Source organism: Sturnira hondurensis, unplaced genomic scaffold, assembly GCF_014824575.4.
Source record: "Sturnira hondurensis isolate 20B ecotype Veracruz unplaced genomic scaffold, ASM1482457v3 Scaffold0001509, whole genome shotgun sequence".
Lineage (NCBI taxonomy): Eukaryota > Metazoa > Chordata > Mammalia > Chiroptera > Phyllostomidae > Sturnira > Sturnira hondurensis.
The window spans coordinates 322,302-335,548 of record NW_028074140.1 but is presented as its reverse complement, the minus strand read 5'-3'; the positions used below and the strand labels follow the sequence as shown (position 1 = coordinate 335,548).

At 54.7% G+C, this 13,247-nt stretch overlaps 1 protein-coding gene across 1 annotated transcript; it reads left to right on the top strand.

Moving 5' to 3' along the window:
- Positions 1-704: 704 nt before the first annotated feature.
- Positions 705-13,132, top strand: ARPC1B (actin related protein 2/3 complex subunit 1B). The gene is made up of 10 exons (XM_037028369.1): positions 705-811; positions 6,517-6,593; positions 7,375-7,479; positions 7,920-8,142; positions 8,880-8,987; positions 10,100-10,306; positions 10,391-10,466; positions 11,440-11,642; positions 12,474-12,564; positions 12,880-13,132. Exons 2-10 carry the CDS (start codon positions 6,530-6,532, stop codon positions 12,916-12,918), a joined length of 1,116 nt encoding a protein of 371 aa, XP_036884264.1. The 5' UTR covers positions 705-811; positions 6,517-6,529; the 3' UTR covers positions 12,919-13,132.
- Positions 13,133-13,247: the final 115 nt, after the last annotated feature.

Here is a 13,247-nt window from a genome sequence, read left to right as displayed (position 1 = left end):
GAGGGGCCAGAATTGAGAGGGTACAGGGTTTTCACCAAGGTCTCCTCCATCTGTCAAGCCACCTAGCAACATGTCCAAGGATCAGACAGAGGGTAGAAATGGAAAGACCCCTGGGGTCTACCTGGCCCAAGATCCAAATTCAGGTGGCCGCAAAAGGAGTGAAGCAGTCTGCGGTGGAACAAAGGTGCAAGAAATCAGCCCTGAGAGAAAATGCTGGGCCAGCCAGGGCGCCGGCTTGCACTCCGCCCCCACCCCCATCCCCGGGTTCGTAGTGTGGACGCTGAGACTCGGGGAGGTGGGGGCGGGGCTGTCTGCCTTGGAGACGCCCTATTGCACTTTCGGCGCCCAGCGTGTACAAGCTGGTGATGGAAGGGGCGGCCCCCGAGGGCTGGGGACAGAGTTCTGCATAGGATCCCCAAGGTGCGGGGTCACAGTTGGTATGAACCCAGAGGCCGCCCCGCTCTTGGCGTGGTGGTAGGACTTGGGTGGTGGTGGACATGCACCTACCAGCCTCCCATTTCCCGCCAGCTCGCTGCTCAGGCTGCGCACCCCTTTCTGAGCCTCAGTGTCTCTAGCCGTAAAGTGGTGAGAAGCGGTAGCAGACAGTGTCCGGGGGCCTGGGCCCTCACGGCCCCCGGAACCAGAGATGTGGGCGGGGCCTTGGGCCTCCGGACCGCAGCCCGGAGCCCCGCCCCCGCCCGGGGGCGCGGAGGCTGCCAGGCCCCGCCCTCCGCCCACGAGGAAGTGGCTGCGGGTCCCAGAGCCGGTTCGGCGCGTCGACTGCCCAGAGTCCGCGGCCGGGAGCTCTGAGGTAAGGGGGCGAGAGGCGTCGACGCCCCCCGGATGGGGGTTCGGGGGGGGCCGCCTGGAGAGGAGGGGCGCTTGAGAGGCCGCGGGGATGAGGGGGGCGCCTGGAGGTGAGGCGGGGACCTTCCGGGGTGTGTGGGGGCTCCTAGAGGTGAAGGGGCCCGGCGGTGCGGGTGGCGGACCCTCCGAGGGGAACAGCGCAGCGCTCCTCGCGCCCAGCGTCCTCGGGGTGGCCGAGCCCCCGGCCACTGCGCCCGCTCCTGCCCCGTCCCCGCTTCCCCATGTCCGCGGTTTGGCCCCGCGGCCGATGTCCCCCGTTATTTCGATTGGCGACGAACCCACGCCCAGCCACTTCCCCTCCATCTTCCAGCCTTCCGGGTTGCTCCAGAGGGAAAACGAGCTGGCGTCCCCGCCCGGCCCCTCCCTCCTCCGGGCCCCAGCCTGCCCCCTGCCCCCGGGGCGGGGGCGGAGGGGTCTCCACTGACGGAGCCAGACAACGACGGACCTGGCCGGCCTCGCCTTCCCCAGCTGCAGAGCGGACGCGGGCCTCACGGGCGGGGCGGGGCGGGGCGGGGCCTCGGGCAGGGACTAGAATACGGTGATGACCGGTGCGAAGCGCAGGGGAGCTGTCTCCCCCACCCGTCCGCTGCTCCGGGCCGTGCGCAGGCAGCTCTCACCTGGGGGTCAGGACTTCCCTTTGGGTAAGGCGGTCCATTGCCTGCGAGGTCTCAGGGACCCGAGGTAAGAGTGCCGACTTCTACCTTCACTGGCTGATGACCTGAGCAAGCCGCCTAACCTCTCCGGGCCTCAACTTGCCTTATCTGAAATACGGGATCCTTTCAAGTCCTGAGGCATAAATATGATTAGGTGTGTAAGGCACTTGACAGTGTGCCAGGCACACGCAAAGTATAAATTTGAGCGCTGCTGTTGTAAGGCCTGCCCACATTTACCAAAGTTTCTGTCCCGGTGAACCTAACCTGAGATTTGGGATCAGAATCTGTTTGCCTTTTAAGAGCTGTGTGATTGTGAGCAAATTTTGGCTTTTATCCAAGTCTCAGTTTCCTTCTGTACGAAATGAAGTTTAAAAAGAAAACTTCTTCGGCTTGCTTTATTTTTTTCTCTTTTGAAAGTGTAAACAGGACCTCATAATTGTATTACTTTTTTTATTGGCTTGCTTTAGAGAGAATAATGTATGTAAAAGTTCTGGGAAATCCTGGGCATTTAGAGATGGCAAGTAAAGTTAGTTTATTACATATGTGTTTGTAATATTTAAATACAATCCATGTTAATATCACATGTTCTTATTCCATATCTGTAGTCGTCTGGATTTTTTTACCCTGTCCCCATTACAAAGAGGGTTATTATAAATGTGTTTGCTTTAAAAAAAGTCAGAGGTTATTTTCTTAGCCCTAAAATGAATTTATGTCACCAGAGAGTGTTAACAATCTTTTTTTAAAGCATTTTTAAAATACTGTATTTATTTATTTTTAGAGAGGGGGAAGGGAGGCAGAAAGAGAGGGAGAGAAACATCGGTCAGTTGCCTGTGGGACTTGCCCAGACTGGGGAGGGAACCCACAACCCAGGCATGTGCCCTGACCGGGAATTGAACTGGCAACCATTCACTTTGTGGGAGACACCCAACCAACTGAGCCACAGCAGGATGCGGTAACAGTCTTAGCTTCCTGTTCTTGTCATTCTGTTCTGTTACTAATCTGCTGTTGGAGAAAGCGTTATCACATTGCTCTTCAGAAAGACAGAACAAGTTAGCAACAGATGAGAATTTCTCTACAGCCCTGCCAGCATTGAGTGTTATGTGGTTTTGATTTTTGTTCTGTTTGAGTTACTTTAACTGGGGCTTTATGGTGCCTTATGATTGTTTTCATTTTTGTTTCTTGACTTAACTTTCTTTGCCTGATTTGTGACTTCAAGAGCAGAATTGGGAAGAAGGGATTGGCTGGCCTGTTTAGGGTGGCAAAGGCTGCTCCACACACAACAGGAAGTTGAGTAATTGCTAAGCATGCTGCAAAATGGCTCTCGGGCTGCTCTCTCCAGCCAGCCTCTGAGCTGGGTGGGGACTTCCCTGAGTGCCTGTAGAGCAGAGATCCTTGCTCCAGGCCTCTCTTGCCTGGATTAGCCTCAAGTACAGCCAAATGTCTGGAGTTAGAGAAGGCTGGGCAAGCTTCTCTGAAAGTAAGAAAAAACCTACAGTGGGTGCCTTGTCCAGCCCCAGCCTTTTCTGGATGGAGATGTGAGGAAAGCATTGTCTAAGGGCATCCAGCCAGCGTGGACAAAGCCAGAATTTGAACCTGGCACTGTAAGAAAGGAGCACAGAGGCCTGAGACCGTTGGCAGGGCAGCCTGAGGCTTCACCTGACTTGGTTTGCCTCAGAGAGGAGCTTTATTCCAAAATTCTCAAAAGTTACTCTGGACTGTGGGTTTCCAAGCTTTTCTGATCATTGATCCTATCTAGAAAAGAAAATTTGAGTACATGCTCTCCAGTAAATATTTATAAATTGTATCCACGTGCCACTGAAGTCATATGGCATATCCCTTATAGACCGTCCCCTAAAGACAGACATGAAAGGATATGATTCATTCATTCAGGCACATTCAAGGGATATTTATTGAGCACCTTTCATTTGCCAGGTACCCTAATTGGTACTGGGGATACATCAGTGATCAAATAACCTGTGGGGATTATGTCCACACACCAGTATCGGTCTTTGGCACTCCCTGGATAGAAACCCACACCTCACCTTGGAGACCGATACCCGCTTCTGGCCCCCATGTCATTCTTTGCCCTCGCACCCCTAGCCATGGATGCACCTGATTCCAAGTATACTGAGCCCTCTGCTGTGTGTGATGTGGGGGAGGTGCTTCTGGGACCACAGAGATCCTGGCTCCAGGCTGGGGGACAGCAGGGATTTTCAGGCTTTGGCCCATGTTCCCCCAGTCTCACTCAGTTTCAGAAGTGATGGGGGCCTGGGGGCACAGAGCCCTGGTTGTATACTCCAAGTCCCAATGCCATCCCCAGGGGTCCCTCCTCTCCTTGTCTTTAACTGTCAGGTGGGCCCAAGGATGCTGGCTCCCAGAACCATGTGACAAGTGGGTGGGTGTCCCAGAGGCTACAGCCTCAGCCTGCCATTGTCTCTACCAGGAACCATCACTGAGGCAACACATGGGCCAAGGAGCTCCAACAGCATTTTCCCCAGAAGGAGGTTGACTGGCAGTCAGCCTATCTCCCCACCTCTGTAGGTAGAGGTTTTCCTAGGAATGATCAAGTCCAGGTTCCCAAGGTGGGTGGCTCAGTGTGAAGGCTGCTTCCCTGGGTCTGACCACAGGGACAATCTAATGATTCCTGAGCTAGGAAGCTACAGTGGCTAGAGAAGCCCCTCCCCTCTCTAGGTTCCCACTTCCTCCTTAGTAAGTGGGGGTTGGGAGTCATCACTGAGGCCCTGCTGGTTTCAGTTGCTTTGCAGAAGTTATGAAAAAAGGGAAATGCATCTTGCCTACTCCCACTGCCTTCTGCCATACCCTCTGTTCCCCTTAAGTTGCTGGTTCAGTGAACTAGGAAGTATTTCTGTCTGAATTCATGTTAAAGGGTGAGTGACTGCTCATGGATGTAGTCTGAACCTCCCTCCCCTGTCTGTCCCACTGTCCATGTGGTCGTCTTTGACAGCCCCTCCCTCTCCCACTTGACAAACTTTTGGTCCCAGGAAAAAGTGGTGAGGGCTCCCTAAGTCCTCTCAGTTACATGGCTTGCTAGTATGGGGGCCACTGTCCTCAGCTGACACAGACTCACATCTTCACTGTCTGGAACTCTGGAACATCATGCTAGACAGGCTTTTCCATGACTGGACACTCTTGCCAAGACCTCGCAAGGGGCAGAAATGCCTGGCCACATGGCATCTCAGTGACAGTTGGAGCTGGGAAATTGGGTTCTGCTGTCCAGGGGCCCTCATCCTCACCCTGGGCTGCAGCCACAAGGCTTCTTCTCTTCTCTCTGGGCCTCCTGGGACTGTAGGGGTGAGGAGTGGCTGGCCTCCACTGGACTCCAGAGGTTCGGAAGTGGGTTCTGGCCTTAGCCCTGCCCCTGTCCTGTTAGAGACCTTGGGAAATGGGGATGGACAGATGAGCACAATTTAGCTGTTAAACAGGCCTAGAGCTCCCACTCCTGAGTCGGCATCTGTAGTGAAGACAGTGATGACACCCTGCCCCAGCAAAACTGGATGTCAGCTCTGGCCCATTGCAGATGCACTGGAAGCTTGGAGGAAATCCCCATGAGTCCTGCTGACCTGGGCTGACAGCTCGGTCGCCACTTCCGGGGCTTTGCTCTACACAAAGAGGCCTTATAAGGAGAGAGGCTGGGGAGGCAGCCATTGTGGGAGCGGTGTGCTTGTGTGCATGCAAGGCTGAATGTACGTGAGTGTTTGAGGCCTGACCCTGGGCTGTTGAGGAAGTGATCTTCACTTTGGTATTTACAGATGAGTAGGATGTTGCTGAACAGAACAGGGGTGGGCATTGAGTGGCTGGAGAGAATGGCCTGCAGGTGTGAAATGTGGACAGAACTGGCCCGGAAGGTACATGAGGCACATCCCCAGGGAGCAGTCTTCCCTGCAGAGGGAACAGCATGTAAGAAGGCCAGTTCTGCATGCCCCAGGCATAGAAATGGCTGAGGGCAGCAAACTCCATGTAAAGAACTGGCAGGGGGGCCTCACCCACCCTCACAGCCAGGAGTGAGGGGGTGGCCTGAGAGGGCAGTTGCTGGGAGGAGCCAGCCAGTCTGGGGTGGAAATGTGCAGAGCATGGTGAAGTGGGGTAAGGGCAAAGAAAGGCTGTGGGTGACCCACCCAAATGTGCACACCACCCCTCCTCAGGCCACTCAGGTTCCCTGCAGCTCAGCCAGTGGTGGGAGGAGGCTGGGGATGTGCAGGGACTGAGCTGGGTGGGAGAACAGTGGCTGGCCCCTCCCCAGGCAGGATGCCAGTGGCTGTTGCTGCTGCCAGTACTGAACCTTCATTTCTGAGTCCAGTCTCCCTTCTCTGGGCATCTAGCTGCCCTCTGGACTCTCCTTCATTTCACATTCAGGCATATTTATTTTTAGAGAAGGGAAGGGAGGGAGAAAGGGAGAGGGAGAAACAGCAACGTGTGGTTGCCTCTCGTGTGCCCCATACTGGGGACCTGGCCCTCAACCCATTGAACCACAACCCTTTGGTTTACAGTCGAGTGCTCAGTCCACTGAGCCACACCAGCTGGGGGTGCAGATGGATTTTCTTGATGAGAATGGAATCTGTCTGCCTGCCTGTGCACCCCCTACAGGTGCCTACAGACCAGCCCCCTCCCCTCCCCTATGTCTTCTCTCCACCTGGAAGAGAGTGAGGAAGACCAGGGCTCTGGATGTGGAGGGCACTGGTTTCCATTCTACGTGGATGAGCTCCATCTGTGAGAAAACTGAGGCACAGATAGATGATAGGTGATAGCCTGTCTGGCACAGGGTCCCAGAACACCCCACTCAAAGTAGTGGCTTCACCCACGCCCCCGTACCCCCACTCACCATGCCATTCTCTGTTCCCTGGAGCCTCAGAGTGAAGTAAGGCACCAAGCCAGAGTTGGGAGGCAAGATGGCCCCTGCTGCCCTCCTATGAGGTCAGCTGGGGCCTAGTCTGTGGAGGGGCAGAGCTGACTTGGCTTCTCCCCCTCTTGGGCACAGGAGCTGAGGAGCCATGGCCTACCACAGCTTCCTGGTGGAGCCCATCAGCTGCCACGCCTGGAACAAGGACCACACGCGTGAGTGCCCTCTGTCCTGCAGAGCACATGTGGGCATTAAAGCAGCCAGGTGCCCTGGACTATGGGCTCTTTGGGGGCCAGTTGTCCCCCCCCTTCATCCCCAGTACTGGGTGCTTAGGAGGGAAGGGATGAGCAGCTCCAGGACCAGCAGGGGCAGCCAGGCCAGTGGTCACTGAAGGGCGGGGATGAGCGCAGGACCTGTGTGGGCTGGGCTGTAAGTGCAGGGGCTTCTGGGCTGGGAGAGGGGCTGGCGGTGGGAACCAAAGACATAATCTGCAAGGGCAGATAGTGAGATGAGCTATGAAGACCAACACATAGGGTAAGGGAAAGCAGTGGAGGCAGAGGAACTGGTTTAGAAAAGGTGGCCAAGGAAGGCCTTTCGAAGGAGGTGACATTTGTACAAAGAACCTAAAGGAGGGGAGGTAGGGGCAGGTGCAGAGGCCCTGAGTTGGGACAGCATGGAGACCTTGGCTGGAGTTGAGAGGAGAGTTCAGTAGTGGGGGACCAGGAAAAGTTCCCAGAGGTCATGAGACTGCTGGGACGTCCAGGGTGGTACAAGTGAAGGGTGGCCAGTCCCTGGGGAAGTGTCACGGGGGGCTCAGCCGGGCCTGAGGGACTTCAGGAGACCCCTCTGAGGCAGAGGAGTCTGAGTCTCAAAGGACAGTGTTGCCCAGGTGGCCTGTGAAGGGAGTTCCTAGTAGAGGGGAGTCATGCGGGCGGGAGGGAACCTGGGAATGCATGCATCCTCCAACTCCCTACACCCCTCTCGTCTTTCCTGCAGAGATTGCCATCTGTCCCAACAACCATGAGGTGCACATCTACGAAAAGAGCGGGGCCAAATGGGTCAAGGTGCATGAGCTCAAGGAGCACAACGGGCAGGTGACAGGTGGGTCAGGCTGGCTGGGACTCCCCTCCTGAAAGGAAATAGGTTGCCATGGCCAGCCAGGGCCATTCATCCACTCACTGTTTTGGTAAGGATAGTTTGGGTTGTAAGTAACACAGCCCTGATTCAAAGTAGCTTAAGATATAAAAGGGTTATGTTCGTTCCTGTTACTGTAAAACTCAAGAGTTTGGGGGTTTGGGGAAAGGTTTGATCCAGCAGCTCAGCATCACAATGGATGCATTGCTTTTCTCTTTTGGTTTGGCCTTCAAGCATCTTTGGTGATAGCTGTGGGAGCTGTAACACCCTCAGTAAACTCTAGTAGCATTGCCAAAAGCAGCTTTCATTCAGATTGTGACCTTTGGAGCCCTCCTGCATAGACACTATAGAGTCAGCCACCTCTGTTTAGTTCACTTCAACCTGGTGTCCCCCTCCCTATTCCGCAGGCATTGACTGGGCTCCTGAGAGTAACCGCATTGTGACCTGTGGCACAGACCGCAATGCTTATGTGTGGACACTGAAGGGCCGCACATGGAAGCCCACGCTTGTCATCCTTCGGATCAACCGGGCTGCTCGCTGTGTGCGCTGGGCCCCCAATGAGAACAAGTTCGCTGTGGGCAGTGGCTCTCGTGTCATCTCCATCTGCTATTTTGAGCAGGAAAATGACTGGTGGGTGCCTAAGTGGGGCCTAAGTGGGCTGTGAGGTACCCTGGGCTGCAGACCAACAGATAGTAGGACTAGAGTGTCCCAGAAAGCACCAGGTGGGGTTTTGGCCCTCCTGTTCACACAACCCTGGGGAAGTGGGTTCTCTCTGGACCTTGTAGGTGAGGTGAGGGGCTCTGCACACCACCGGGTACTCCCACAGCCCTATTTCAGGCACAGGCCACTCCAGGTCGCCTCTCTGGTGATCAGAGTAAGCTCTGTACATATATTGTCCATGACTTCCCCACGGTTCCCTGGACTGGACATCTGTTGTTGTCCGTACTTCACAGGTGAGCAAAAAGTAAGGCCCTGGGGCAAAGCCACTTGCCCAAGGTACCCAGACACAAGCTTCCAGCCACATCATAATCTTCTCCCCTGAGTCTCTGAAGGTACAGGCTAGGCAGGAGCTCAGGCTGGAGTCTGAGAGACCCAAGTTCAAATCCCACTCTAGCCAGTTAGCATCTCTGCTGAGCCTGCCTGGGTTGTGAGGTTTAAAAGATACCAGGGATAGAGTTCCCACACATTGCTGGCCTGAACTTGGCCCTGACAAGCCCATGGGCTGACAGTGCCCAGACCCCTCCCTCTTGAGACCTCAGTGGTCTGTAGGACCCAGTGGGAACCTGGAGTTCCTGGAGCACTGAGGCCAGTGGGTTGCCCACCTGCTTGTCCCTCTCTCCCCTTACCTGTCTGACTGCCATATCCAGGTGGGTATGCAAGCACATCAAGAAGCCCATCCGCTCCACCGTCCTCAGCCTGGACTGGCACCCCAACAATGTGCTCCTGGCCGCAGGCTCCTGTGACTTCAAGTGCCGGTGAGAGGGTGGGGCCCTGACATCCATGCAGGAACAGGGACTGGAAGGTGAAGGGAAGCCTCTTCCTGGGAGCCCCATACCCTGCCTTCTAGACCAGCTACAGACCAATTCTGCTGCCAGCATGGTGACCTGGGGCCTCATTCCAGCGTCTTTGAGGTTTTGCTCTTTTGAGAATCACCAGTGAGTCCTGTATCCAGCCCTTGGAGAGTCTTAGCCTCTTTCTACCTCTTAATGTCAGCAAGGTTTCTTTCCTAGGCCTTCCTCTCCTGCTTCATTAGAACCTCCCACCTGTTCAGTTTGTCTCCTTCTGTCTGAAGGAAAATGAATGGGTGTGCTTTTTCACACAGTATAAATGACTGATAAGCTGGGACAGACCTGCCTCATTATCTTAAGGCCTGGAATGTAGTCTCCAGTAGCCACTGGCTGTTTTTTACTTCTGGGTTCAGCAGCCCCAAGTCTCCCCAGGCCTCCAACTCCCAGTTCCAGGCAGATGGCCTGGGTCTCTGAATTTGTGCCTGGGATATGAGGCTACTGCAGGCTCTGGAGGTCCCTTTGGAGGCCCTGGGCACAGGAAGGATGATGTCCTGATGAGGCTCTATTGGTGGGTAGGGAGCTGGTTTGTCGGCACCCTGATCTGTCAGTTGACCCCATGCTGCCCCTGGAGAGAAGATTAATGTGTGAGAGAGCAGCGGGGCCAGAGTAGAGCTGGCAGAACAGGGGGTAGGATTGGTTCAAGGTGCAGAGTAAGAGGGAGGAAGGGCACCGAGGGGCTGGCTGTGGAGTAGTGGCCAGTATGATGGAGACCAGGACACCCCCTTCATGTCATGTCACCAATGGATGGTCAGTCCTCAGGTAAGGTAAGGGTTCCAGGAGTTCACAGGACAGTGAGCTGGGAGACTTCTTGGCCCCACTTTATTGCACAGAGAGGGCACTAAGGCCCAGACTTTACTGTGTATGAATATGCAGGTCTTGAAAAGCTGGCTTTGGTACCATGAGCTCCTAGCCAGATGCTCTGACCATACCAGGCTGCTTCGAGAAAGGGTCCCTCTTGTTCGGGCCCCTCTTCCACTCCCCAGTCACCTTTTTACGGGGATGGGGTCCTCTCTGGGCAGGATATTCTCAGCCTACATAAAGGAAGTGGAGGAACGACCAGCACCCACACCATGGGGCTCCAAGATGCCTTTCGGGGAGCTGATGTTCGAGTCCAGCAGTAGCTGCGGCTGGGTGCATGGTGTCTGCTTTTCAGCCAGCGGCAGCCGTGTGGCCTGGGTCAGCCACGACAGCACCGTGTGCTTGGCCGATGCCGACAAGAAGATGGCGTGAGTACAGGCCACCCAAGGGGAGGACAACAAAGACATAGAGCAGGAAGGAGCCGGTGTGGCTAATATCTCTCTCTCACTCAGAGTTGCAACTCTGGCTTCTGAAACGCTGCCACTGCTGGCCCTGACCTTCATCACAGAGAACAGTCTGGTGGCTGCGGTAAGGAAGGAGGGAAGCAGTGACCCTTTAGGGCAGGTCTCCCAGTGGGCCCAGAGATGCCCGATCAGTTATATACACTTGTTTGCTCTTTCCCTTCCTCCCTTCACTTCCTTTCCCTCCTCCACCTTCCCTCCCTTCCCCCCTTCCTTTTATCCAACCATCCATCTATCCTTTCATCTATATATCTGTATTGATCAAAATAGGTTGCATTATGCTATGGTAACAAAAAGATATCCCAAAATGCAGGGACACTTGCTCACTTTATATGCCCAGTGTAGGTGTGGTGAGGGGGTGTCTGCTCAGTGCAGATGGAGCCTGTCACCAACATGCTCCCCCAATTGCCATGGAGGGAGAAGGGGGAAGTGGACTACATGCCCTGGGTGGATCCTAACATCTCTGCTTACTTTATTGGCCAGTAGAAATGACAGCTATACCTAACTCTGAGGGGGTGGTGTGGGGGGAGTGCAGTTCTGGCACATGTTCTACTACTGCTCTCCCTCCTTCTGCCTGTCTGTCCAGTCCCTTTTCACCCCTCAGCAAACATAACAGTGTATGCTCTCCCAGAGGGAGAGCAAGGTCGTTTGACTTAGAGAAGATGTAGCTGTGGGGGTCTCTTCCAGAGCAAATGTAACCTGCTGGTTAGGACAGAAGGCCCCTGGCTCCTATAGGAGACCCAAACAAGCCTTCTTATCTAATTGCTGGCCTTGCTGAGGTAGGAGCTGCTCCTGTATGTTCACATCTAACATGGTCCCTGTCTACCTGGGGTTGGCCTGGCTTTGTCCACAAATGGGTATGAGCTTCCTTATAGCTCCTCCACCCAAGTTATGCATCCAGCCAAAGGGGTCACCAGACTCACGGCCCAGTGTCTCTTGGTGGCATGCCTTGCCTCCAGCTTCAGTTTCCCCTTGCAGAAAATGGGGGTGCTGCGCCTGCCCTTGGTCCATGCTCAGATAGCACCCCTCACTCACTGCAGGGCCACGACTGCTTCCCAGTGCTTTTTACCTATGACGGTGCTGCAGGGACGCTGAGTTTCGGTGGGCGGCTGGATGTGCCCAAGCAAAACTCGCAGCGTGGCTTGACAGCCCGTGAGCGCTTCCAGAACCTAGACAAGAAGGCAAGCTCTGAAGGAGGTGTGGCTGGAGTGGCACTAGACTCACTGCACAAGAACAGCGTCAGGTGAGGGTGGGCCTGGAGGGGGGCCTGAGCTTACTGCCCAAAAAAAGGCAGGTGAGGGTGGGGCTGAGGAGCAGAAAGGGGGCTGGTGGAGGGTGGACCTGGGAGTGGCTGATCTGGACTCATCCCAGCAGCATGAAGGCTTGAGCCTGATACAGGGACCCAGATCGACCCTTACAGGTGGCATAAAAATAACATCCAGTGAGGGCAAAGCAGCCAGCCTCTCTGCATTTGTAGGACATGGCTGTGTGATCATCACAGGCCTGTGGCCTGTAGTTCTCTGCAGGCGGCAGCAGGTGGCCACGCAGTTACCAGCCAGCTTATGAGTGGGGCCATAGCTGAAGCAGGCCTAGTGCTGGAAACTGGGCATCTGGTAGTGGAATTAAGGGTCAGGCTACAGCCTTGAGGAACTAGGGTGGGATGAAGGGAAGACCCTCCAAACAAATCCTACCAGCCACATGCATCCAACCCATGGCAAATAGAGAAAAAAAATGTGGCAAGACTTTAGCCAGTTCAACCCTCCTGTGGCTGCCAAGTCCAGTGTTGTCTTCAGACCAAACACCTCTGCCCGGGCTTTCAAAACTCTTCCAAACTAGTCCTTGATCTCCCAGCCCCATCCTTTCTTCCCATTGCGCCACCCTGCCATCACTACACACATTACTGCTGTTCCTAAAGCAGACTTTTAAGCCCCATGCACAGCCTGCCTTCTAGGTTCTCCCTTTCAAGCACACCCCAGCACTTGTCCCTGAAGTCAGGAGCTCCTGGAGGGCAGTGTGGACTTGAGTCCAGCATAGGCACAGGCTGAGATCCATAAAGGCCTCATCCTCTTTGCAGCCAGATCTCGGTGCTCAGCGGAGGCAAGGCCAAGTGCTCACAGTTCTGCACTACTGGCATGGACGGCGGCATGAGCATCTGGGATGTGAAGGTGAGGTTCCCCATCCCCACCTTTCTCCCTGGCAGCTGCCCTGGATGCCCTGTCCTTCATTCCTGCAGGAGAAAGGCACTTTGATGGAATGAGGGTGGCAGGGATGAGAGACAACCCCTTGACACCTGGGCTCAGCAGGCTCTGGAGCAACTTTCTAGGGCTGGGATTCAAACCCAGTTCTGCTGGTCCCCAAAGACCCAAGTTTTCAGTCCTCTGCCTGGCTGGGGCGGGGCAGGTGTGGGCCAGATCCTTGCAGGTATGAATGATATCTGCAGGACAGCTGAGAACCAGTCTGTTCTGTTCACCTCCTTCCAGAGCTTGGAATCAGCCTTGAAGGACCTCAAGATCAAATGACCTGTGAAGAAAATGTTGGCCTCATCCCAGCTGCTGGGGGAGGGACCAGGGAAGCTAAAGCTGGCTTTGCTGAATGTTTCTAGGGTACCAGTTTGGGTCCCCAAAGGGGAAAGGGAGGGGAGGGGTAGGAAGCTTTTCTTACCTATTTGAAGGAACATGTGCCTTTTTCTTGAACAAATACTTTTCATTTATTGTAAAGAAATGTCCCAAAGCACTCTGCTGGTCATGAATTGCTTCAAAACATGGGAGGTTACAAAAATATAATTGTAGACATGCTTGCCTGTGTTTGGAAGAAGTTAGTTTTTGCATGGACACAGGTAGCTAATTTT